Source organism: Pipistrellus kuhlii, unplaced genomic scaffold (genome assembly GCF_014108245.1).
Source record: "Pipistrellus kuhlii isolate mPipKuh1 unplaced genomic scaffold, mPipKuh1.p scaffold_m20_p_15, whole genome shotgun sequence".
NCBI lineage: Eukaryota > Metazoa > Chordata > Mammalia > Chiroptera > Vespertilionidae > Pipistrellus > Pipistrellus kuhlii.
In genome coordinates, this window is record NW_023425460.1 from 484,520 (window position 1) to 511,691 (window position 27,172).

The following is a 27,172-nucleotide window of genomic DNA, read 5'->3' on the forward strand; positions in this document are numbered from 1 at the left end:
CATCATTCTCGACATCCTTTCGGATGAAGCCTCGGCGGCTGGGGCCGAGCAGAGGTGGTTAGGGGTTGGTCAGGCAGGCAGGCAGGCAAACAGGGGTGATCAGACAGACAGGCAGAGGCGGTTAGGGGCAATGAGCCAGCTATCCTGGATTACGAGAGAGATTTCCGACTGCCACAGGGATTGGGCCTGAACCAGCAGTCAGACACCCCCTGAGGGGTCCCAGATTGTGAGAGGGTGCAGGCCTGGCTGAGGGGACCCTCCCTCCCTCCATGCACAAATGTTGTGCACCGGGCCTCTAAAATATATATATATATATATCTCCCATTCAAGAGGACGGTCCATTTGCTACACATAGTTCACTTTAAATCCATCTGGTAAACAGAGTGATTATCTCTGCTATGTACATATCAAAGACATAGCTTCAAGGCCTTTAGAAGGAGGTTTACTGAGGCTGTAAAAATAATCAGGCTTATTCACTTTTTAAAAGATTTACATACATATGAAAAGGACAAAGAAAATATTTACTATTTTCTCAAGGAAGTACTCTAAGAAAAGAGAGGAGCCATGGTCTTTTCCCCTTTTGCACCAGGAAAAATTCTATTGTTTTATATTTTAATTTACTGTTACAGAAAATTCTATAAAATTTAATTTCAATCAAAATCACAATAAAAAGTTTTGATGAAGAGTTTGGTTTTGTTCTACTTGACAAATAATTTTAACCTTACCAGAAAATGTCTAACCTTAAAGAATAATACATATTCTTTTGGGGATGTTAAATAAAGAACTTGAAACCAGGTACTTTGTCACCAATGTGTATAATCACAAATGTGTAAATTATGTCACAAATGTGTATAATTATAAAAATAACTTAAAAGTGTGGTGCTGGCTTCCAAAAAGAACAGAAACAGATCTAAATATACATAAGAGTTCAATATTTGTTAAAATTGTCATTTCAAGCAATGGAGATAATATATAACATTCAGTTGTTTATGTAAGTAATGTCCAGGCCTGTAGAGAATTTTTATGCGTTTGTATGACTCAAGCTGATAATTTCCAGGAAGCAAAATTGTAATGGGTTGAGAAAATGCTCCGGAGAATGGCAATTTTACAGCTAATCTTAAACATTAAAATCAAAGGAAGAGACCTAAGGAGAATTGCATGAAACCCATTGGTGGTAGACTAGGGAGGCAGGAGAAAGCCAGGCAGGGAATCCTCTGAGACTGAATAAGAGCAAAACGGAGAGACACACTCCTTTTACATGGCGGTATAGGCTAGTTAACATTTACCAGCACATACAGATGGCATACAGGGGACGAAATGACAATGTATGATAGGTTTCATCGAAGAATTGTTAGTGGGAGTCGAGTCCTTGGGCACCACTGGAATAAGAATTTTCAGAGCCCCCGACGGGAGAATGAGATGTGGCACAAAATAAACCAACAACAAAAAGTGTAGCCCCAATAAATTCAACTACAAAAAAGAAATGTATTGCTTACTTTCAACACGTTTTTAGATTTTGCAGCTTTCTTGCTCATTTCCATTGTGATACCTTTGTGTTCAGAAAAGACCCTTGGCCTGATTTCAGCCTTTTCAGATTTGCTGACTTGCTCTCTGTCCTCTCATGTGCTCTCTGCTGGGGGAAGTTCTGTGTGCATTTGAGAAGAATGTGTGTTCTTCTGCTGGTGAATAGAATGTCCTGTAAGTCCTTCTGGTCCAATGTATGTCACAAGTCCAACTTTCCCTTCTTGGTTTTCTGTCTGATGGTTCATCCTTGCTGAAAGTAGAGTACTGAACTTCCCTACCATTATTGTGTTGCCTATTCTCTCTTCAGATTTTTTTGTATTGGCATAATGTGTCTGGAGACTCTGATTTTGGGTGCACATAGATTTGGAATTATATCTTCTTGATGAATCGATCCTTTACTATGATATAATCTTGTGTGTTTGTTACCATTTTTGGTTAATGTCTATTCTGTTTGATATAAATATAGCACTTCCTGTTTTCTTTTGATGTCCATTTGCATGGAATCTATTTTTCCATCCCTTGAGACTACTGTCTGTTTGTCCTTAAAACTGATAATGAGTCTCTTGCAGCCAGCATATAGTTGGTTTTTGTTATTTATTCATCCAACTGCTCTCTGCTTTTTGATTGGTGAATTCACTCCACTTATTATTGGTGTAAGGACTTAGTGAAACCATCATATTAATTACTTTCTGGTTGTTTTGTATTTCCACTTTATGACCTCTGTTATCTTTTACCTTTGTAAATTGGTAATTTTCTGTGGCATTATACTCTGTTTCCTCTTTATTTTTTGCAAATTTATTGTAGGTTTTTACATCTTGAAGTAACACAAGGCTTACAAAAGACATCTCACAGACAATAAAGCCCATTTAAAGGTAGTAACTTTGATTGCCTATAAAGACTTTGCTGCCGAAACTGGTTTGGCTCAGTGGATAGAGCGTCGGTCTTCGGACTGAAAGGTCCCAGGTTCGACTCCAGTCAAGGGCATGCACATTGGTTGCGGGCACATCCCCAGTGGGGGGTGTGCAGGAGGCAGCTGGTCAATGTTTCTCTCTCATCAATGTTTCTGGCTCTCTATCCCTCTCCCTTCCTCTCTATGGAAAATCAATAATATACAATATATTAAAAAAAAAAAAAAAAAAAAAGACTGCTACCAGTGGATGAACTTCCCCTGTCGTTAGGGGAGTGAGGTTTAAGGGGTGTTTTGGAAAGAAACATTTCAGAAGCTCCCACTGGAGGATGGGCTGTGGAAGAAGGATTTCTTTGTGTAAAGTGACATTTCTCAGCTTCCAAAGTCCCCTGCCCTTTAAGCCAGTCCTGGAGGAGGGGCAGCTGGGAGTTCAGCAGAGTCAGACACCGGCCAGGCCAGTGTCCCGAGTTCCCGATCCAGGTTGCAGTTGGTGTGGTTCGGCATTCAGGCCCGATTAAAGCCCACTAGTCCATGTGTGCAGCCCAACCTGGCAGTGGCCACGTGCGCGGGAGAGCGCAGCCCCGCAGCAGGAGTCCCGAGAGAGAGAGAGAGAGAGAGAGAGAGAGAGAGAGAGAGAGAGAGAGAGAGAGAGAGAGAGAGAGAGAGCTCACTTGTTTGGTTAGAAGTTTAAATATTTAGGTTTTGTGCCCTTGCAGTGGTCACGCCCATCCTGACCAATTACTTGTTTACAGGTGTGATTGACAGGCAGTTAGCCTCCCACTTCATCAGACCTCACTGGGCAGGAGTCTAAATTGCCTTTGTCTAGTTCCTTTCCCCATCAATGAGTGGGGAACAGACTTGGAGAGTTTAAATGTAGCTTTTTGGCAAAGCTGTATGAATGGCATGTCTCTAAATAGTCTTCCCTTCTTTCCCATTAAATAATTACCAGGTTATTACATCGGCATCAGCTTTACACTTTCACTTGTCCCCTTTTATGTTTTGATGCCACTTTTTACCTCTTATTATATTGCATATTTATTAACAAATTCACATACCATTCTACTACAGAATTTCAGTTTTCTAAGTCTGATTGTATATTTTTCTTTACCAAATGGTGTATATTTTTACATGTTTTCATGCTGCTAGTTCGTGTCATTTCCTTTCAGCTTAAAAATCTTTGCAAGGTATCAATATGTCAGTGGTGATAAAACTGGCTTTTGTTTATCTGGGAAAGTATTTCTCCAGCCTATCCGAAGGACAACTTAGCTGGATGGAGTATTCTTATCTGGCATGTTATTTCTTTCAACTCTGTGTTATTCTACTTTCTCTGGGTGTGTAGGGGTTCTGCTCAGAAATCCACCGACAGCCTAATGGGGGTTCCTTTGGAAGTAACAATCTTCCCCCCCCCCCCCCGTGCTTTTTTTTGCATTCTCTCTTTATAGTTGATATTTGACAGTTTCATTATACTGTGTCTTGGAGAAGGTCTTTCTGCATTGAGAGAATGGAGTGATCTTTTGGTTTTGTGATTTTTTAAAAGTATTTTTTTGTTTGTTATTGATTTCAGAGAGGAAGGGAGAGGTAGAGAGAGAAATAGAAACATCAATGATGAGAATCATTGATTAGCTGCCTCTTGCACGCCCCAACTGGGGATAGAGCCTACAACCAGGCCATGCTATGACCAGGAATCAAACCAGGTAACCTCTGTGTTCATGGATTGATGCTTTGAGCCATACCAGTGGGGCTGGATTCCTGATATTTTATGTCCAAATCTCTCCCTAGGTTGGGAAATTCTCAGCTATTATTTTTAAAAATATATTTTCTTCCTCTTTTCCTTTTGGAACCCAAAATTATTTTTATATTTATACTTTTAATAGAGTGCCGTAAGTCACGTAAGGCTTTATTCATTCTTTTTTCTTCTAGTTGGTTTATTTCTTTTTTTCTCACTTATACTTACATTTGTTTTTGTTCTTTAATATGTTTTTATTTATTTCAGAGAGGAAGGGAGAGGGAGAGAGAGATAGAAAAATCAATAATGAAAGAATCATTGATTGGTTGCCTCCTGCACACTCCCGACTGGGGAATGGAGCCTGAAACCAGTGACTGGGAATTGAACCATGACTTTCTGGTTCATGGTGGACACTCAACCACTGAGCAACACTGGCTGGACTGCTTACATTTGATTTACTCTTCTATAGAAACTTTCTATTGCATTTTTAATTGCATTCATTGAATGATTCAGTTCCAGGATTTCTGTTTTGTTACTTTTTATGATATACATCTCTAATAAAAAGTTATTTTTTCTATAACCATTTTGTTCATATCTTCTCCCCACTCCGATTTCTTTCTGAGTTTTGTCGTACCTCCTTGAGTTTCTTCAAAACAGCTATTTTGAATTCCTTACCTGCTCCATCACAAAATTCATTGAACTTGGTATTTGGAGAATTATTGCTATCTTTAGGTGATGATATGTATTCTTATTTTTTTATATTTCTTATAATTTTTCATTGCTGCTTTTGCATTTGAAGTATAGGCACCTCTAGAGAGTTTATGTGAATTAAACTCACAATAGAAGTGCCATAACTGTATTTTAGTCTTGAATCTTATCAAATCCTACATTTAAAAATGGTTATTTTTAAAAATAATTTTCTCAGATGGGAAATAATTAAATTCCAATCACCTGGGGACTAGGTAAGTGAAATGTGGTAAATTTATACCCTGTAATAGGACTCAGCAATAAAAAACAAATTCATTGGGCCCTGGATGGTGTGGTTCAGTAGGTTGGAGCATTGAGAGCAGGTTTGATTTTAGTCATGGCACATACCCAGGTTGTGGGTTTGGTCCCTGGTTGGGGCACATGTGGGATGCAACCAATCGATATTTCTTTCTCACATTGATGTTTCTTTCTCTCTCTCCTTTCCTCCCTCTAAAATCAATAAACACATTCTTGAATGAGGATTAAACAAACATACAAAAAGCCAAGTTTATTGGTACATGAAACAACACAGATAAATCTCAAATGCATTGTGCTGAGTAAAAGATACAAGACTCATACGATTAATACTGTTCGATTCCATATACATGACTTTCTAGAAAAGGAAAACTTACTGGCATGAAGAATAAATAGTGGCTGCCAGAGGTTAAGAGTGTAAGAGAGCTTGACTTCCAAAGAGTAGCATAAAAGAAATGTTTAGGCTGTGATGAAATAAATTCTGTTGTTGACTGTGGTGGTGGTTACACAGATCTATGCATTTGTCAAAACATATAGAGTGAACTTTGGTGTATATAAATTAAAAAGTAAATTAAATATTTTAATCCCAAAAAATATCTTAGATGTTTTTACTTAAACATTTTCATTTTTTAATTTTCATAATGGACTTTTAAATAAAAATATTCATTTGCATTTTCTTTTTAATTTTATTTCTGCTCAATTCTTTTTTTTTTAATTCTCACCCAAGGATTTTTTTTTGTTTTTGTAAATTGACTTTTAGGGAGAGAGGAAGGGAGAGAGAAACATCTATATGAGATTCATCAAGATTACCTCCCACTGGAGAAGGAAACCTACAACCTACACAGTTGCCCTGATTGGAATCGAACTCACACCTTCTGGTGTAGGGACAGTGCTCCCAACGATTGAGCACCCAGCCAGGGCTATTACTGGCCAGTTCTATAGCCCATTCTAAGTTTTTCTTTCTATTGGTTTAAAGATAACCTTATTTAATTAATATGTATTTTCTTTCAAATAGTAAACATAATTTTTTGGTTTACTTACTTTTAACATTTTAAAATTAGGATTGAGTTATTTTTTACATTTATAATAAAATGTATCAGATATTACACTTATGGTTTCTATCTTTGGTGTCATACTTCTTGATCTCATTTATTGTTTTCAACTTAGTGGTTTAAGCATTTCAAATCTTGAATCCACATGAATTCTATCACATATAATTTATGGATATAACCTTTATTCCAAATTATTGGGAATGACTTGCTGTTTGGAATATTCCATTCTTTCTTTCATCGTTTTGAAGTGGTACATTTATTACACTAGATTTTTAAAAACAATCTTGGCCTTAGTGTTTTCATTAAGCAGATGCCAAACTATTTTGAATAATAGAGTAATTTATTAGTATTTCTTAGCCATTTTTCTTCTTTTTAGAATATTCCCTGGCTGTTAATTTAGATTTTTATTTAATTGAAATGAAGTTAAGGATACTTATGTATACTACACAATATATTAAAAATCAAAGAGAAAAAAAGTACATACAAAAATTTGTTGAGATTATTATTGTAATTTTGTCAGAGAATATTGATCTATGAAAGGGTATATCTCTATTTGTGAAGTAACTTTGTCACAGAGGGAAGAATATTTATAATAATAAAAACGTAATATGCTAATTACACCAGACAAGCTTTGGGGGCTAGTCCTTTTCACAAGGGACTTGAAACTTCTTCCTGAGTGCCAGTGCAGGTCAGGGCAGCGCCCCAGCACCTACCAGGACGCAGCGATGGGCAGACTGGCCAGCACAGCAGATCCAGAAGGACCCAGAACTGGACCCCCCCCCCCCACGTGACCCACCTCTGCGCAGAGCAGGAGATGGGAGCCGGGAGGCGCGAGGGGTGCATAGGGCCACTAGTATTTATATAAATGAATAAAGGTATTTATTTTCTTTTGGATTGTGTCTCTTTCTTGATTTACCTGCAATTTTCGTTCATTGCTTGCATGATTTTGATGGACTAACTTTCTTGCTGCTTTCCCTCCCCCAAAACACACACACACTCTCCCCCACGCCCTGCAATCTGTGATGGGGTTGGATTCGATTCTTCCACTGTATTGCCAGGATCTATCTTCCAGGATTTGAAAAAGTGAAATTGGCACGCAGGTGGCCTCTCCTTGACAGCTTCGTGTCCGCATTGCACACTGGCTGCACAGAGAACCTAGCTGTTATCCGTAACGTTTCGGGAGCCCGTGACGGAACCAGGGAGCTATCCAGACCGCCCCAAACTTCCCCAGCGGAGGTGGCACTCCCGCCCATCCCCGAGGCTGCAGCGCGGACCCAACGGGAGGCCCGGGCTCAGCGGCGGGGCTTCTGCGCATGCCTAGGCCCGCCTTCTCCCCCTGCACCGTAGCCTTTTGCTTTTGCTGTTTGTCTCTGGCCTCGCTCAGGAGGCGGTTCTGGGGTCCCGGAGTCTCTGCGATCTCGGGGCCAGTGTTCCCTGAGGAGGGAGCCCTGGTGAGCGCAGGAGGCTTGGACGAGGACTGAAGGGCTCGCGCAGCGCCTGGGAGGAGCGCTATGGTCCCCAGGGCGGCAGGACCAGCGTCTCCGTGGGACCCAGAACTGGACCCCCCCACGTGACCCACCTCTGCGCAGAGCAGGAGATGGGAGCCGGGAGGCGCGAGGGGTGCATCTGGTCGGGGGGAGGGCGCGGTGCTGCGGGAGGAGGGTGTGCGTGTGCATGAAGTGTTCCTTGGGGAGCTGGGTGTGGGGTGAAAGGCTCCCGCTGTCGCCGCTAACTCTGTTATTCCTCTGCAGATGGACAGTTTGCTGGGTCCCAGGTACCCTTCTGGATCTGCTGTGCTGGCCAGTCTGCCCATCGCTGCGTCCTGGTAGGTGCTGGGGCGCTGCCCTGACCTGCACTGGCACTCAGGAAGAAGTTTCAAGGACCAGCTCTTTGTGCCTCGTTTTTCCTCCGAAGGATAGTGACTCATTCAGGAGGACAGCTTTGTTAGCGGTGCAGACTAAAAGCCAGGTCTCCGGACTCCTCAGCTAGTACTTACTGTCTTCTTTTCCACACAAGGGAAAGAAGTTTTGTATAAAAAATCCTCGTGAGAAATGACGACAAAGATAAATTAAAACAAAGACCTTCCCTTAATAGCACTGCTTTTTATAGCCTTCTTAGGAGTCACTAACTAGAGAATTTAGTAATGGTAATAAGGGACATCAATGAACAGCTTATCCCTCAGTGTTCTTCACCACAGGTTTGGAGAAGGGTCAATATTCCTTCCTTAGGTGTGTTATTTATTTTAATCAGGTTTGTCATTTAAATTTTTTGTGAACACCAAGGGAGACTTAAACTACCCTGTTTCCCTGAAAATAAGACAGTGTCTTATATTAAATTTTTCTCCCAAAGTTGCACTAGGTCTTATTTTTAGGGGATGTCTTAACTTTCCATGCACTAGGTCTTATTTTTGGAGGATGTCTTATTTTCAGGGGAAAAAAAATCTATAGGAAGCAAATATTTATATTAACTCACTAAAGATTTTATGCCCCAAACTATCTATATATATAAAAGGCTAATATGCTAAGTGTTCAACCATCCACCTAGTCACTATGATGCAGACTAACCACCAGGGGGCAGACACTCAACACAGGAGCTGCTGAGCTGCAGTGACTTGGCAGTGGCAGTTCTTGGGTGACGCACCCTGAAACCAGAGAGGAGACAGCCTGATTCCTCACCACCCTGCACAATTCTACCGTTAGCTGTGGGTTATGTTGTCACTGGGGCACTGTCGGCCCAAATCTGGTTTATTGCACACCTATGTTTTTGTTCCATACCCTGTAAGACAGCAACTTTGTAGAGTGCCCTCTCGAACTTCAGAACCCCTGGGGGGATGTCAGAGAGCCGGTTTTGGCCGTATCCCCACAGGCCAGGCTGAGGGACCCCACCTGCCAAAAGGACTCTGTTCACTTCACAAACGCCAGAGAGGACAGGGAGGGACCTCAGGAAGGTTGGCTTAGGGTGTGTCAGGCCCATCTCTCCTGGTCCTACCCTCCCGGCTACCTTCTAATTAATTTCCTTTCAATGTTCAGGAATCCGTGCACCAGTATGATTATATTAGAGCTAAATAGGTTGTCTTTCACCATTTCCCTCTACCTTGTGCAGGTCAAAGGGATATTGACATTCCTCCTGTCTGCTGGGGGCTTGGGTGTGCTTCCCAGGGCAGGAGAAGTCAGGAGCTGCCAGGCAGGCCAGGTCTTTAATGATCCATTCTTCTTCTTGTAACCCAGCATGTCTTCAGAGTTGCCTACATTCTTGCAAGAACACCAGAAAATGAACAAGTCCCAGGTAAGTTGTTTGCTTGTGTCCACTTTATTTTGCAACAGACTTTGTGTGATTTCGAAGAGTCCGTATGTTAAGATGGGAAACCAGTAATAGATAAAAGTCAAACTTCACCGAAAAGGTAAAGTAACAGATCCCCACCACTGGCTGTAGGTTCATACACATTGTTAAAATATATTAGAGTTTCCAGGTTGACTTGTAAGTGTATCTCTGATGTTTCTGGTAAGCATGGTAGAAAGGGAGGCACTTGGATACAGGTGAGTTCTGTTCAAGACACAATGAGTGCCTCAATCTGTTCCTCACTGGAAGCAAAAGGGTCCAAGAGGTGGTTCAAGCAGTCAGTTTTATGATGGCCTTGTTTGTTCCTAGCATAAAACCTAGAATATTTAGAGGAATGAATGGCCTACATGCCTATTGTAAAAACTCTCCATAACTATTTAATCTTAGTTGTACTGTGTATGTAAGGCATGCAGCAAATGGTTAAAAGTTAGGTTCTCCAGTAAATGTTTCTGGGTTTCACAGTCAAATTTTATCCCATAGCATTCTGCCTTGGCTCTTCCTCTCCACTTTTTAGAACCTCCTCAGGCGAAGGTCACTAGTGACTTAACTGCACTTATCTATCTTGAACAACAGCTATGTTACCCTGCAGACGACTTTCTCCTGGAACGACTCCTTTGTCTTCTTCTCATACAGCTCTGCTGACTGCCCTCTTTTGGAGTCTTCTCACTGTGTCCCTCCTTTAGTTCTAAGTTTTCAACCTTGTTCATTAGTCTTTTTATTTTATCTCTACATCTCATTGAAGAAATAGGTAGATAGTTGAACAATAAAATTTATTGTTTTTGGGTGCTTTAAAAATATATTAATTTTCTTAATGGATATAAGATACACATTTTCCCCCAACTCACCATGGTATGGCAACACTATATTCTAAATATTCTATTTTATTCGTAAACACTTAAGTAATTTCTATTTTTCAGTAATATAAATAATGTTGCTGTGAACATCCTTTTCATTCTCTTTGCACAAATGCAGACTTATCTCCAGAATCTTGAGCAGTGCTTCTCAAGTGAGATTCTTTGACCAGAAGCAGCAGCGTAATCTGGAAACTTGTTTGAAATGCAGATTCTTATGAAATTCTGGGACGAGGCCCTGTGGTCATGTTTTAATAGGGCATCCATGGGATGCTGACACCTACTAAGTTTGAGAATCACTGCTCTTGGGTCTTATGATTAATACGAGAGGCCCGATGCATGAAGACTTGTGCAAGAATGGGCCTTCCTTCCCCTGGCTGCTGGCACTGTCTTCACTCTGGCCCAGAGCTGCCTTTTCGCCTTCCCACGCTGCCCAGAGGCCTATAGTGGCTGGGGTGATGCAGAACGTCTGTGTCGTTGTCATGGTGAGGACACAATTGTCTTGCCTTGCCCCTAGACACTAGGTGCCTGCATATGCAAATCTTTGTTGGGTAAATTTGTATACTTACTCCTGATTGGGTGGTGGGTGTTGTGAAGGTAAGGTCAATTTGCATCTTACTCTTTTATTAGTGTAGATTTTTGAATTGTAGAATTTGAGGATTTCTAATTTGTCCCGACCCGCGGGGCAACAACGGGGGTACGCAGGAACCACCTAAGAGAATGAAACAAACAAGGATCGAGAAAGAATGGAGGCAAGACAAGGTTCTGATCAAGCCTCAAAATTTTATTCAAGAACAATGGTTTATAAGCTCTCAGACTGGGAGGGGAGGGGTAGGAAAAGGGGGGGAGGGTTGTCACAAGGTGATTGGCTGGGTGGTGGGTACCTGTTCTTGGCTGGTTGACTATTCCAATGTGGGAGGGATAACAGTTTTGGTGGGCTTTTTGGCTCAACCAGGAAGTGGAACTGGGCTTTTTGGCCTCTTGCTCAACCAGGAAGTGGAACTGACCAGGAAGTGAGACCGGACTTTTTCCTTATGGCTCCCGGCACTAATTTTTCTAGGTATATTACTATTGATTAGAAGACTACTTTTCCTCCTCTCCAGATATAAAAATTATTTCTACACTAATATATGGAAAACATCACTGTTTAGTTTTCTTGTGTCTGATCATTGAAGTTGTGAAACTGTCATAAGTTTATGGCTTTTCAGGTGTTCTACTGAGTTTTGTAAGAATTCTCTTTTCTCAGTATGATTTTTTTTTCTTTTAACTTAATGGTATGCTTTCTGAAACTTTTATATTGTGATATGTCCTTTTGTGTCTTCAGTTTTTTTATTCTTATTTTCCTTACCTCATGGGCCTAATGAAATTTTGCAGTATTTTGTCTAAAAATACCAAATTTGATTTAATATTTAGTACCATAATCCATCTGGAATCTTTAAGAGAGATGTGATGAAAGGATATAATTTTATTATTTTTTTAATCCTCACTTGAGGACATGCTTAGAGTGAGGAAGAGCAAGAGAGAGAGAGAGAGAGAGAGAGAGAGAGAGAGAGAGAGAGAGAGAGAGAGAGAGAAACATGAATGTGAAAGAGAAATATTGGTCGGTTGCCTTCCCTACGCTCAACTGGAGATCAAGTACACAACAACCCAGGTATACAAACCATTTTGCTTATCTCTGAACAGTAATCACATTAAGGATTAGTTCCATACATCTTTTTCCACGTTACCTAATTCTGAACATTTCACATTGATCAGAAATTCCAGGCATCAGTGTCATTTAAGGATGTGACTGTGGGCTTCACCCAGGAGGAGTGGCAGCATCTGGACCCCACCCAGAGGGCCCTGTACAGAGATGTGATGTTGGAGAACTATAGCAACCTTGTCGCAGTGGGTAAGGTCTGTTCACTAGGCAATTCTGAATGTCATCTTAAAATCCTCCCAATCATGAGGCACAGGGACAATCTATAGAGTTTAATGATAGTTACGATTAGAACTCGGGAATCAATGCTGATTGACCACCTGTGGGCACCAGGAAGATATTTGTTTACCTCTCCAGTAAAATCTTCATGGCACCTCCATTAACCAGCTCTGGAAGCTTCCTCCCCTTTTAGTGTTCCCGACGTCTAGGCTTCCTGGTCCAAGTCCAAAATTATTTCACTTTACAGGCTATTGTTTTACCAAACCAGAGGTGATCTTCAGGTTGGAGCAAGGAGAGGAGCCATGGATACTGGAGGAGGAATTCCCAAGCCAGAGGTTTCCAGGTGAGTTAGTGTGTACCGCACAGCTGGATATCGAGGGATCTGTTATTTCCCTTTAGTTAATCCGGAGGTTGACAACTTGGAAATATTTTTTCAAGAATACCTCTTTAGAGGTCCCAATCCTTGGAAATGACTGAGAATGCTGATTCATGAATCAAACATCCAGATATCACTCTCACAAAAAATGTTCTTCTTTTTTATTTACTTTTTGAATTTTACTCTAATTTTTGCCCATCTTTACATTGTTTATTTTAGTTACTGTATATTTTTCAGAACAATTTCAGTTTACCTGCACTGCCCTACTTTCCTGCTATCAGGCATTCTTTTATACACTCATTTTTTTTCTCAAATAATTTAAAAAATATATGTACATATATTGATTTCAGAGAAGAAGGGAGAGGAAAAGAGAGAAACATCAATAATGAGAGAGAATCATTGATCAGTTGCCTCCTGCATGCCCCCCACCAGATATTGAGCCCTCAACCCATGCACCCCTGGCCGGAATCAAACCTGGGACCCCTCAGTCTGCAGGCAAGTGCTCTATCCACTGAGCTAAACTGGCTAGGGCTCTCAAATAATTTTTGAGTACATGCTATGTGCCAGTCATTTTCTTTATTTTTACTTAATATCTTTTATTTTTGAGATTTTTACATATAAAATAAAGTATACAAATCTAGAGTATATAGCTCAATGAATTTTTATATATTTATATGCCTGTGACCAACAGCCAAATAAAAAGCATGGGCTATTTTCATCATCCTAGAAGACCCCTCTTCTCTCTCCCCAGGCAGTCCCCTCCCTGCCAGATGTGCTCATGGTTCTGATCTCTATTACCCATAGGTGCATTTGCCCTTGAATATCAGACCAATGAAATTTTACAGGATGTACTTTTTTGTCTGTCTTCTTTCAGCCACCGTGGTGTCTAAGATTCAGCTGCATAACTGTTCACTGTATGATAGATCCCCATTTGTTTACCCACTCCGTTTTTGATGGAAACCTGAGTTGTTTCCATTTTTCTGTTTTTCTATTATGAGTAAAATTCTTGTACATATACCTTTTGTGGACTTAACTCTTATCTTGGATAAAAGTATGTAGTAGGATTAACTCAACCTTAGGTTAGATGTGCATATTTCTTAACTTTTAGAAACTACCAAATGAATTTTTAAAGTGGTTGAAATAATTTACCTTTTCATCAGCAATTGTCTTGCATTCTGGTGTACATCAGGAGTGTCTTTCTCATTTTTGAAGCCACACTTGTGGGCATGTCGTGGTATTTCCTTGTGATTTATTTTTAATTTTTCTTTTTCTTTATTGATTAAGGTATTACATATGTGTCCTTATCCAACCATTGCCGCCCCACCTCCCGCCAGTCATTTTTTAAGAGCTAAGAGTATATTAGTGAAAAGAAATGTCTCTTAATGAGTTTATAAAAGTGGCGCAAATGGCCACAGGTACACGAAGAGATGCTCATTATCATTAAGCATCAAGGCAATGCAAATCACAACCACAGTGAGATATCATATCACATCTGTTGTAATGGCTATCATCTAGAAAACAAGAGGTAGCAAGTGTTTGCAAGAATGTGTAAGAAAAAGAATTCTTGTGCACTGTTGGAGGAAATGGAATCAGTTTAGCCTCTATGGAAAACAGTGTGGAGGTTCCTAAAAAATTAAAAAATAGATTTACTCTGTGATTCACAAGTCAACTCCTGGGATGTACCCAAAGGAAGTGAAAACAGAATATTGAAGAGATGAATGCACTACCACATTTATCGCAGCTTTATTCACAAGTAGAGACTTAGTGCATGAAATTCGTACCTGGGGGTGTGTGTCCTTCAGCCCAGCCTGCACCCTCTCCAATCTGAGATCCCTTGAGGGATGTCCTAGATCGGGCCTAAACGGGCAGTCAGACATCCCTCTCACAATCCAGGACTACTGGCTCCCAACTGCTTGCTTGTCTGCCTTCCTGATTGCCCCTAACCACTTCTGCCTGCCAGCCTGATTATATCCCTAACTACTCCCCTGCCAGCCTCTGATGCCTAACTGCTCCCTTGCCAGCCTGTTTTCCCCTAACTGCCCTCTCCTGCAGGCCTGGTCATTCCTAACTGCCCTTCCCTGCAGGCTTGAATGCCCCCAACTGCCCTCTCTTACAGACACAAAGATTTACCCCTATATTTTAAAAAGTAAATAGTTCTTACATTTAGGTCTGTGACCCATTTTGTGTATAGTGTGAGGAAGGGATTTATATTCATTGTATTGTGTGTAGACATCCAGTTACCTCAACACCATGCTGAAAAGGCTATATTTTCACCATTGAATTGTGTTGTCATATTTATTAAAAATGAACTGAATGTATTTATTAGAATTTATTTTTTGGACTCTCAGTTTCATTCCATAGACCTGTACTTATGCCAGCACTGCATTGTCATTGTAGGTTTTTAACTTTACTTATTGATTTGAGAGAGAGAGAAGGGAGAGAGAAACATCAGTTTGCTGTTCCACTTATTCATGCATTCATTGGTTGATTCATGTACGTGCCCTCATGGAGATGGAACCTGCAACCTTGGAATGTGGATGATGCTCTAACCAGCTGGGCTGGCTGCCTGTCCAGGGCCCTGCATTGTTTTGATTACTGTAGCTTTCAATATTTTGAAATTGGGAAGTCTGTATCTTCCAACTTTATACCTTTTAATCAAGATTGTTTTGATCATTTTCAATTCCTTGAATTTTCACATGATTTTATTTATTTATTTACTAACTTATTGCTGGAAAGCCCAGAGCTCAGGCCGCAGGCACACAGGTGTAAGAAAGGGACCTAGAGCTCAGACACTGGGCTTCAAGCTCAATACTGCCACTGACTCTCTAAGGCAATAAAATAAGTATTCTGTAGACCACATCCCTGTCTCAGCCCTGGGGCTGCTGGAACAGAAAGGTTTTAATACACATCAGTCTCTTTTCTCCCCTCACCTTCAATCCCAGCTGCCCTGAACTCCCCAAGGGGAACAGAAAGACAGGTCTCTGAAACTCAACCCAGCTGAGGCCCGGGCCCCAGGTGGTAGGGGACAAATGAGGCCCTCCCCATCTCCAGCCTCTTACCCCTGCACCTTTCTCAGGCCAGGCAGAGGGCCCAGGGTCTCTGTGCTTCCCTGAATGTTGAGAAGAAATGTCCACTGGCAAATCTGAAAGCAAACAGGCTTGAATGACAGGTGTCTTTCTGGCTTTGGCCTCCTTAGTACTGTGACTGGGAGGATCCTTTTCCCTCTCAGGGGATTGTCTGTCTCCCTGGTAATGGCTTCTCTGGCAGACACTGCTGTTCCACCCCCACCCCGCAATTAGGCGGGAGACAAAATGAGATCATGCAGGGCTTGGCTCAGATCCTAGGAGGCCCACCTGCTCTGCTCTAAGGCCCAAAAGCCGGGAGAGCAGAACAAGATGTCCCTAGTCCTCAGCTTCCCATGCTCCTCGCTTTTGGAAGGCCCAGGATGCAGTGTTGCCTGAGGAACCCCACACCCCCTCACATGAATATTTAGATCAGCTTGTTAGTTTCTGCAGAAAGGCAGCTGGGATTTGATTGGGGATTGCATTCAAGTTTTACATCAATTTTGCAATGATTTCATGTTAACAATGAAGTCTTTTGATTCCTGAACATGTGATGGAAGGTATAGTGAGCATAGTTTTCTAGTTTTATTTACTTTTTTATTAGTTTTATTTTTATTTTAGAACTTCTTCAGCTCTGGTTTGTGTTCCTCTGTCACCAAAGAGCTGATTACTAGATAGTTGTTTGTAGGCTCAGAGGGAAGCTCATTCTTTCTTATTAATTTCTGTTTTATTGCCTGAGTATGTTATCTCTGTCAGTTTTTGTTAATGTTTCCTATGCACTTGACATAAAACTACTGTGTGTTTTTATTATGTTTTGATATTTAAAATTAGATATGGATTAATAATACATGTCGTATTATTATAGTTGTCTTTTCTACCCATCACTTTTTGCTTTGATCTGTCTTTTTTCTTTTAGTGTGTTTCTATTTTTCTTTCTTCTCTGAGTTCTGCTTCATTAATGCTGTTTGATCTCTAGACTCTCATAACTTATTTATCGATTCAAAGTTGTGGATTTTAGCACTTTAAAGTGTTTCTTTTTTCTTCCTGGCATCAAATTACTCTGTTTTCATTTGTTTGAAACAATATGTTTTATTCCTTTGTTTTTAGGCTTTTTGAATCATTTTTTATAAGGTTGTTTAGCCTTTACGGCATAAATTTGGGTTTTGTCTGTGAAAATTGTTTTAATTGGTGAGTTAAGCCCATTTACAATTATTGATATGACTCTTGTTTAGTCTCACTTCTGTCATATTGATATGACTCTTGTTTAGTCTCACTTCTGTCATATTGTTACATATCACATTTACTGAATTTTTCTATTTTGTGTCTTCGTTCTTTTTAGAGAAAAAAAGTTAGCAGATTTTGACGTTTCTGTTCCAGTAGTTACTTTTATATTGATATTTCTTACATTTGCTTTAGTTGCTTACTTTGTTACTTAAACCTCGATTTATTTTTCAGGTTTTAGTGACAACTTTTAGACTGTTATTTATGCATCTGTCTTTGAACTTATTCTTATTTCCTCTTTTTTTTATCTTCCTAAAGCTTTTTTAGTTGCATTATTTTTGCTTCAATAGAACATGTAACATTCACATATTATTTTCTGTCCTGTTCTACTTTTTATTTTGGTCTTAGATCTACATCTACAATTAAATATATTCAGTACTCTATTTTTTTTGTGTGTGTGTGTGGGGGGGGCAGTGATTTCTATCAAATCTTGGTTGCTTGAAGTTTATTCTCTTCTAAAAGGTTTCATGATTACACTATTACCTAAGTTCTTGAATATCTAACCTAGTTTGCCTTTTTCTGATACTTTGATGCTTAAAGGGTAATGTGACTGGACATAAAACCCTTGCCTTCTACTTTTTATTTCTTGAAAATGTTGCTCCAGTGATCCTTTTTTTGTTTATTGGTGACAGAAGTCTATTGCCAAACCTGCATTTTTGTTTGTTGAAATTTTGTGTTTTTGCCCAGAGGGCTTTTTCTTAATTTTTAAGGTGTAGTAGTTTTATTAAAGTATACTTTAGAGAGGATTGTTCCAATTCAGCTTTCCCAGGTTCATGTTGGTCCTTCTGAGTATGTGGATCAGGTCTTCTTTTATTTTTGGACAGTTTTTTTAGATTATTGTTTTTAATACTAGATTTACTCCATTGTTTTGTTTTCTTTTTAGGGATTGCAGTCGTACATACATACATGCATACATACATATAATTTCATTTAAAATTTTTAAAAATGCAGACTGCTTTCTCTATCTAGAACATTTTTTCTATCCAGTTTTCTTCTTTATTTTGTCTTTTGTTTTTGTTCATTTTTTTGCTTTTATGACCCCCCCTCCCCAATGCTTACTTATTAAAATTGCAGTTACATCTGTTCTCTCTTTGTATTTTCTATTTGTCTACTTATTTTTATGTTTGGACTTCTGTAATAAAATACCTCAGACTGGGTGGCTTAAACAACAGAAATTTATTCTTTGACAGTTCTCAAGCCTGGATGTCCAAAATGAGGATACTAGCAGGCTTGGTTTCTAGTGAGGCCTCTCTCCTTGGTCTGCAGGTAGTAGTGCCTTCTCTCTATGTCCTCACATGGCCTTTTCTCTGCACGTGTGGAGAGCAAGCAAGCTCTGGTGTTTCTTCTTGTTCTAATAAGAACACCATTCCTATTGGATTAATGCTCCACACTTATGACCTTATTTAATCTTAATTACACCCTAAAGGCCCTATCTCCAAATACCATCACATCTGGGATTAGAGTTTCAACATATGGACTTGGAGGGGCATAATTCTGTCCATAACAAGCTCCTTGTAATTTAAATACTATTTTCTAAGGTAATTTTGTTGTTTTATAGTTTTATTCTTCACTTTATTCATCTCTTATCTCCTTAATTCCCTCTTTTGGATTTCCCAGTAGTCTTAGCTTATCACTCAGAATTAAAATATCATTTTAGCATTTTCCCGCTGACCTGGGACTTTTTCTTTCTGGGAGCAATTTTATTTTTACTTAATTATGTTTAAACTAAAGGTCCAGTGCACAAGATTTGTGCACTGGGGGGAGGAGGGGTGTTGTCCCTCAGCCTGGCCTGCACCCTCTAGCAGTCTGGAAACCCTTTGGTGATGTCTGCCTGTTAGCGTAGGCCCGGGTATTGGGCCTAAGCTGGCAGTCAGACATCCCTCTTGCAATCCGGGGCTGTTGCAGTCCAAGACGCCTCACTCCTTACTGTTCTCCTGCAGCAGAGGTGGGAAAGGCTCCCACCACCGCTGCTGTGCTCACCAGCCATGAGCCTGGCTTCTGGCTGAGCTGTGCTTCCCTGTGGGAGTGCACTGATCACCAAGGGCCAGCTTCTGCATTGAGCATCTGCCCTCGGTGACCAGTGTACATCATAGCAACTGGTCATTGTGCCATTTGGTCAATTAGCATATCACACTTTTATTATATAGGATTCTGTCTCTTATTTTGCATGTGGTTGCTATAGTCTCCAGCTAACTTTTTTCATAGATTTTATATATTTGAATATTTATGTCCTTACTTAGTGGTGATTGCACTAGTAGTATTCTGTATATCCTAGTTATGCTAAAGTCATGGGTTACTATAGTTAATTTTTTTGCTATCATTATATAGATCCTCATCATTCTTTTGGAGGATACCTGGAAGATTCAGGTTTAAGCAGTTGCTATTATTCCTCAGACATTGGAAAAAAATGTGTTCTAATAGCTAGTTTTCTCTCCCTTCTACCACCATTCCAAGCTTTTTTATTTTTATTTATTTATTTTTTCATCCGAATACCCCAAAATAGAAAAATATATGCACTTACAATTATTTTCATCCCTGGATGGTGGACAAGACATCAAAGTCAGCTACAACATAAAGCATTTGTATATAGGTCACATTCATAAGAAAAGTGCTAATATTTATGTGTAAGATTAATTTTTCTTATTTCTAGACATCTGGAAACCTGATTACATGACAGAGAGAAGCCAAGACAACCAGTTTCACCACGTGTGGAAATTGGTGTTCATGAATAACAAAACACTAATTAAAGAACAAAGTACTGTAAGACGAAAACCATATAGCTTGGATACAGATTTTTTTACTTCCAGAAAAATACTCTGTCAGTATGACTCATGTGGAATAAGTTTCAACTGTATTTCAGGATTGAATATTAATAAGAAAAACTACTTAGGAAAGAAGACTGATGAATTTAATGCTAGTGGAAAGTTACTATTCAATATTATGCATGAGAAAACTCATACTAGAGAGAAAAGTGAATTTTTAAAAAATGGGAAAACTTTCAGTCATAATGAGGACCCTATTCAACATGAGAAGGTTCAAACTTTGCAGCAAAATTCTGAATTAAACACATATCGAGAAACCTTTTTTGAAAAGGCAATATTTAATATGCACAAGAGACAGATCACAGATGGGAATGACTGTGAATATAACGAATATAGAAGAACATCCTGTGAGAACCCATCCTTCTTATTACATCAGATAATGCCCTTAAAGGAAACTCACTATAAATTTAGTGTTTGTGGGAAATCCTTATGTGTGAATTCTACACTTTTAAAGTCTCATGGGTCATATATGAAACACTGTGATTATAATGAAAATGGAAATAATTTCAGGAGGAAATTATACTGCTCACAACTTCGGAAAACTCATAAAGGAGAGAAACACTTTGAATGTAATGAATGTGGGAAAACTTTCTGGATGAAGTCACACCTCACTCGACATCAGAGGATACATACAGGACAGAAAAGCTTTCAATGTAATGAATGTGGAAAAAAGTTTTGGGAGAAGTCAAACCTCACTAAACATCAGAGGTCACACACAGGGGAGAAACCCTATGAATGCAATGTATGTGAGAAAGCCTTCAGCCACAAGTCAGCCCTCACATTACACCAGAGAACACATACCGGGAAGAAACCCTATCGATGTAATGCATGTGGGAAAACTTTTTACCAGAAGTCAGACCTCACTAAACATCAGAGAACACACACAGGTCTGAAACCCTATGAATGCTATGAATGTGGGAAGTTCTTCTGTATGAATTCACATCTCACTGTGCACCGGCGAACTCATACAGGCGAGAAACCCTTTGCATGCCCTGAGTGTGGGAAATCTTTCTGTCAGAAGTCACATCTCACACAACATCAGAGAACTCACATAGGGGACAAACCCTATGCATGTAATACATGTGGTAAAGCTTTTTACCAAAAGTCTGTACTCACCAGGCATCAGATAATTCATTCTGGGTTGAAACCTTATGAATGTTACAAATGTGGAAAAACCTTCTGCTTGAAGTCTGACCTCACAGTACATCAGAGAACTCACACAGGGGAGAAACCCTTTGCATGTCCTGAATGTGGGAAGTTCTTCAGCCATAAGTCCACCCTCTCTCAACATTATAGAACACATACAGGAGAGAAACCCTATGAATGTCAGGAATGTGGGAAAATATTCTACAATAAATCATACCTAACAAAACATAATAGAACACATACAGGGGAGAAACCATATGAATGCAGTGAATGTGGGAAAAGCTTCTGCCAGAAATCACAGCTGACTCAGCACCACAGAATTCACATAGGGGAGAAACCCTATGAATGTAGCGAGTGTGGAAAGGCTTTCTGTCACAAGTCAGCTCTAATTGTGCACCAGAGAACTCATACAGATGAAAAGCCCTATAAATGTAATGAGTGTGGCAAATCTTTCTGTGTGAAGTCAGGACTTATTTTACATCAGAGAAAACACACAGGTGAGAAACCCTATAAATGTAATGAATGTGGAAAATCATTCAGTCACAAATCATCCCTCACAGTGCATCACAGGGCTCACACAGGAGAGAAGGCTTGTCAATGTAAAAATTGTGGGAAAATTTTTTACCGAAAATCAGACCTTGCTAAACATCAGAGATCACACACAGGGGAGAAGCCCTATGAATGTAACATGTGTGGAAAATACTTCTCGCAGAAGTCAAACCTCATTGTACATCAGAGAACACACATGGGAGGAAAATTTTATTATTGAAGTGCATATTAGAAATGTTGAGCCACAATTCAGCACCCACTACAACTCAGAGAGTTCAGATGTGGAGAAAGTTCTCTTGATATTCTGAATAAAGTAACCTTCATCCACAAACTAGCCTAATTTTACTCCAAAGTGATAATGTTGGACAAACTAATAGACTGCAACAAAAGGAGGATAGTGTTGTTAAGAAGTAACGTTAATTGAATGTGAAGTAACTGCTGATATAAAACCCTACAGATTTTTTGATTTTATAAAAGTTTTTAGCAAAAAATCAAAGTAGATTGTGTCAGGATTTATATTAGGGAGAAATCTGCCAATTTGAGACATATAGTTTGAAAATTTTGTTTAGATGTAATGTAGTAATAATAATTGTGTTTTTGTTTTGATGACATAAACTGTAATGTTTAGATTTATATTGTATAATGTAAATCTTTAAAACAAAACAAAAAAGACATAGCAAAATGAAGAGAATCACAAGAAGTTTCAATAATAGTATATAGAAATCTCCTGTGCCTTTCCCCAAGCTTCTTCTAATGATTATATCCTACTTTACTATATTATGTTCTCAAGTAATTGAAGCCACCCTACTTTTATGTCAGAATCAGATCATATTCAGATTTCCCCATCTTTATATGTTTTTGTTTGAAGTTCTATGAAATTTTATCATTTTGAATAATCATCAGCATAGTCAAGTTACAAAATAAAAAAGAAAGATGAAATCAGTATTTCATCAGGTTTACAAAGAATAAAGATTTTACCACAAGAAGTTATTTATTTATTTATTTTTAATTATACCCTTTTGCAACCCAAATCCTGGCAACCGTTGAATATGAAACTTTTAGAAAACAGGGATAAGTTGAGTAATCAGGGCAATAGCATTAAATGTATATGTGAAGCATCCTTTGAATTCACAGGACTTATGTATGTAAGTGGTACGTTATAAAAACTATGTGTTTCAAAATGCATAATGGAACTTAATATAATTTTGAATATGAAATAGGCATTCCTAGTTTAGTAGTGGTTACATCAGGTACATTCCCCATGTGTTTAGGGCCTGAAGCAATAGTTTAAAAGTGGGACTGCAAAGCTAATGTCAACCACTTAAAAAATTAAAAATAACAAAATGGTAAATAAAATGTATTCTATGCATTGGGAGGTCTAGGTCCTAGTCTTATTGCCCCTTTCTTTTCTCATTCAGTTCATCTCAACCCATGGGGTGCCTTGACTGCACATGTGTGATTACTCTAATCTTCAGCCTAAAGTTTGTCCAAACCCTCTGCAATTAGCAGTACCCTCCAAGATAGGGTACAGGAGAGAAGCCAAAGACAGACTTGATGACACTCAGGGGTATAAGTTGGACTATAAATTTAGGGGTCTGAGAGATACTGGGCCCTTAGAAACTTTTGACTACATAAGTAGGAGGGTTGACCCTGGAGTAGGGACAGAGTAGACTAGAACAGGGATGGATAGAGTAAAGGTGGTATACTTAGGTACATCATTAAGTTACACAAGTAATCTAAGATTATACAATCTAGTGGTTATAGATTACACAGATAGTCTAAGCTTCCACCTTGGGAAACAAAAACAAATTAAGCAAAACAAAAATAATAAGGATCAAAGTGGAAATCAGTGAAATTGAAGACAAAACCTATCAAGAAAATTAATAAAACCAAAAGCTGGTTCTTTGAAAGTCAATGAAATTGTTAAACCTCTAACTAGGTTAACAGAGAAAAAGAGGAGACACAACTTGCTAATGTTAGAAATGAAAAAGTGGCCTTAACCCCTTGGCTATCTCTTGCACACCCCCTACTGGGGATCAAGCCCACAGCCTGGGCAGGTGCCCTGACCAGGAATCGAACCAATGACCTCTTGGTTCATTGGTCTATGTTCAGCCACTGAGCAACACTGGCTGGGTTGGTTGGTTACTTTTTTATTTTGTTGGCAGTTTCTTTTGTGATCAACAAAGCTTTTTATTGTTATTGTCCCATTGACTTATTTTTGTCTTTACATCCCTTGAATTTGGGGTCAAATTAATAAAATCCTTTCCAAGACCAAGGTCCAGAAGTTTAGTACCCATGTTTTCTTCTATGTAATCATTGTTTCAGCTCTTAGATCTTGGATCTATTTTGAGTTAATTTTTGTATATGTATATACACTAGTGCATCCTTATTGTTAGAGGGGAAACATCCACCATATGGTCTAGGAAAGGGGTTAATTCAAGTGGGACTTCAGCCCTATGAAGAAATCATTGCCTGGGAGAAGGCCCATAATCTCGATGATTCTGATTTGGAGGCTTTCTGGAGGAAGAAATTTATAAATTTGATCAGAGAAAAGAAGAACCCTCTGAAGTATACCAGCAAATCCATATGGATCCATGACTGGCCATCTCTCCACTGGACCTTTAGAAATCTTACTAAGGTGGCAGACCCTTGAGTTTTTGTGGAATTTATAGTCCAGCCTCAGACCATTTCTTATACAAGCAGAGACTAGAACTACTGATGCCTACAATGTGCTTATAAGAAAAATGTCAGTATGTGAGCTCCTTTTATTAGATCCAGTTTGTTAGTACATTTTATTCTAATTCCATTTCATGGTTAGTCAGAAGAGTATAAAGTTTTTATTTCCTGTTACAAAATTGCTGACTTATGGGTTTCTATATGCATATGATTCCCATTCCTGGTCGTTGGGGCACTTAAAGGCACACAGGCGATATAATACTCTGAGAAACTCATGGCAAAAAAATTCTCTGCACTATGATCCCCAGCAAAGAGGGAGTGCCATTTGATGGAGACTTCTAAAAATAATTCCCACCAAAAGTTAACATTCTTCCTGCAGTTGTTTTTGGTTGTTTTCTGCCTGTATAATCTTTTAATTTTATTGATTTCACACTTCCAATTACTTTTTTCCATTCATATTTCTGTCATGTTTTAGAATAAGGATTCACACTGATTGGACTGTTCAACTTAATTTTTTTAAAAAAGTATTTTTATTGATATCAGAGAGGAAGGGAGAAGGAGAGATAGAAACATCCATTCTCTATTCATCTTCTTCAGCAGAATTCAGTATGATCTTGAGGGGTATTTTTTTTTTTTCTATTAAGTTGTTGAGAGGAATACAATTTTCTTTCCTGATTCACTTTTATAAGAATAATTGAATATTATCAGTAAAACCTTTTGCATCCAACATCAATCCCCTAAAATAAATGTTATCTACTGAGGAATCATTTTATGTAACTCATAGGAATTCTAAGACAGAATGGAAACAAAAAAAGAGGGGGGAAAACCTTTGATACTGTTCCCGAGATATTTACAATTTTACAGTGAAATAAAATATAGAATAAGAGATATTTCACACATTTAATCAGAGAGTGGCACATTTAATCAGAGAATGACCTGCCAGTGCAAATGGGCAGGTCAGCATAGCCACCTTGCTGGCACATCTCAGGGACGGCAGCTGTGAGTGTGACTAGGAAGTAGGAGAGAGAGGACCCCACTTATAAAACACTGACTGAGTGAAGGAAGGTGTGTCAGATGCTTCACCTAATTCATGGGATGTGCTTAGCAGCCATGCAGTATTGCTCTCCTTCATATTCTGGTGTGGATGCTCAGAGCTTTAATCACGAACCCGAGGTCCCATAGCTCAGACATGGTGAACTAGTGCTCAAACCCAGGTTGTCTGTCCCTGGATTGGCTCCCAGCGCCTTTAGGATATGTGATCAAGAATGAACAGTGTGCAGTGTGAAGTCGAGAGCACTCTCTGGGGTGACAAAGAGCAATTACAAAATAATGGCTGCTTGTTTTCCCAGGAAACTATTTGTGGTGTGCCCTGTACCAGACGGGCAGTGGGATAGATGGTGTGGTTATCTGAGAACTCACCTCTCTTTCCTGGATGTAGAAGAGGCTGACGTAGTCCCTTGACAGTGGCCCAGTTTTCAAGGGAATTCTGCTTTGCTGTCCTAAAAATGAATTCCACCGAATCCCCCCTTTCTTGGGACACTCTGTGGTGAATGCCACTCCTCCTGAGGCCATCCTGCACACCCCAGTGTAGACTTTCAGCCTCCTACTGCCACCTCTGGAGTCCCTGCCTGCCACTCTCATTCCCTTCCAGCGACTGATCAAATACAATCTCTGTTTTGGTCTTTACCTTCTCTCCAGTTTTATCTCCTTGAGCCCTTCTGAGATCAGTTTTCCTGTCAAAGTGTAATGCTGTTAATCTCAAGAATGCCAATAGTTCTGAATCTTCTCCCAGAAACACACACACACACACACACACACACACACACACACACACCCCAAAAAATTGTGTAGACCTCAGAGTAAAAAGTTTGTGGGAGGAGATGGGGTCTCCCCTCAAGGCGTCTTTATGTGCTGAGAGGCCACTGAATGCTGCCTGTGTGCAGGGCAGACTCCCCCTCGCCTGCCCTCTGTGTGGAACGTTGTGCTCGCTCTTCACAGCTCAGGTGCTTCAGTTTTATTCTTCAAGAATCACAACGTATCCTCTACTTCACTCCCTCCTCGCTGACTAGAGCAATGGTAGGCAAACTCATTAGTCAACAGAGCCAGTTATCAACAGTACAACAATTGAAATTTCTTTTGAGACCCAAATTTTTAAAACTTAAACTTCTTCTAATGCCACTTACTTAAAATAGACTCACTCAGGCCATGGTATTTTGTGGAAGAGCCACATTCAAGGGGCCAAAGAGCCGCATGTGGCTCGCGAGCTGCAGTTTGCCGACCATGGTACTAGAGCAAAGCTGGTTATTCACACTCCTTGTCCTGTCCCCATTGGCGGGCCTGTACTACGCACTCACAGGAATTGACAATCTGAAAAGCAATTGGAGAGTTGAATAAAAGGCCGAAACCGATTTGGCTCAATGGATAGAGCGTCGGCTTGGGGACTGAAAGGTCCCGGGTTCGATTCCGGTCAAGGGCATGTACCTTGGTTGCGGGCATATCCCCAGTAGGGGGTGTGCAAGAGGCAGCTGATCGATGACTCTCTATCATTGATGTTTCTAACTCTCTATCTCTCTCCCTTCCTCTCTGTACAAAATCAATAAAATATATTTAGAAAAAAAAAGAGTTGAATAAATGAATATGAGATTAATTCTTGGCGGAGGTTAGAAATTGTGATTTCCAGAGAAACTAAGTGTGCATTGGTTCTTTTAAAAAATATATATTTTTATTGATTGCAGAGAGGTAGGGAGAGGGAGAGAGAGATAAAAACATCAATGATGAGAGAGAATCATCCATCAGCTGCCTCCTGCACACCCCCTACTGGGGATCCAACCTGCAACCTGTGCATGTGCCCTTGACCAGGAATCAACCTGTGATCTCCTGGCTCATACATCCATGCTCAACCACTGAGCAACACTGGCTGGGTGGGAATTGGTTTTGCCAG

The 27,172-nt window shown here is 39.7% G+C and overlaps 1 protein-coding gene across 1 annotated transcript; it reads left to right on the forward strand.

Moving 5' to 3' along the window:
- The first annotated feature begins 7,541 nt into the window (after nt 1-7,541).
- On the forward strand, nt 7,542-23,369 carry ZNF33B (zinc finger protein 33B). The gene is given in 8 exon segments (XM_045581667.1): nt 7,542-7,662; nt 7,963-8,036; nt 9,439-9,496; nt 12,157-12,292; nt 12,567-12,662; nt 19,689-21,757; nt 21,759-21,831; nt 21,834-23,369. Coding segments are annotated over 7 exon segments (2,568 nt in total). The 5' UTR covers nt 7,542-7,662; the 3' UTR covers nt 21,896-23,369.
- The last annotated feature ends 3,803 nt before the right edge of the window (nt 23,370-27,172 follow it).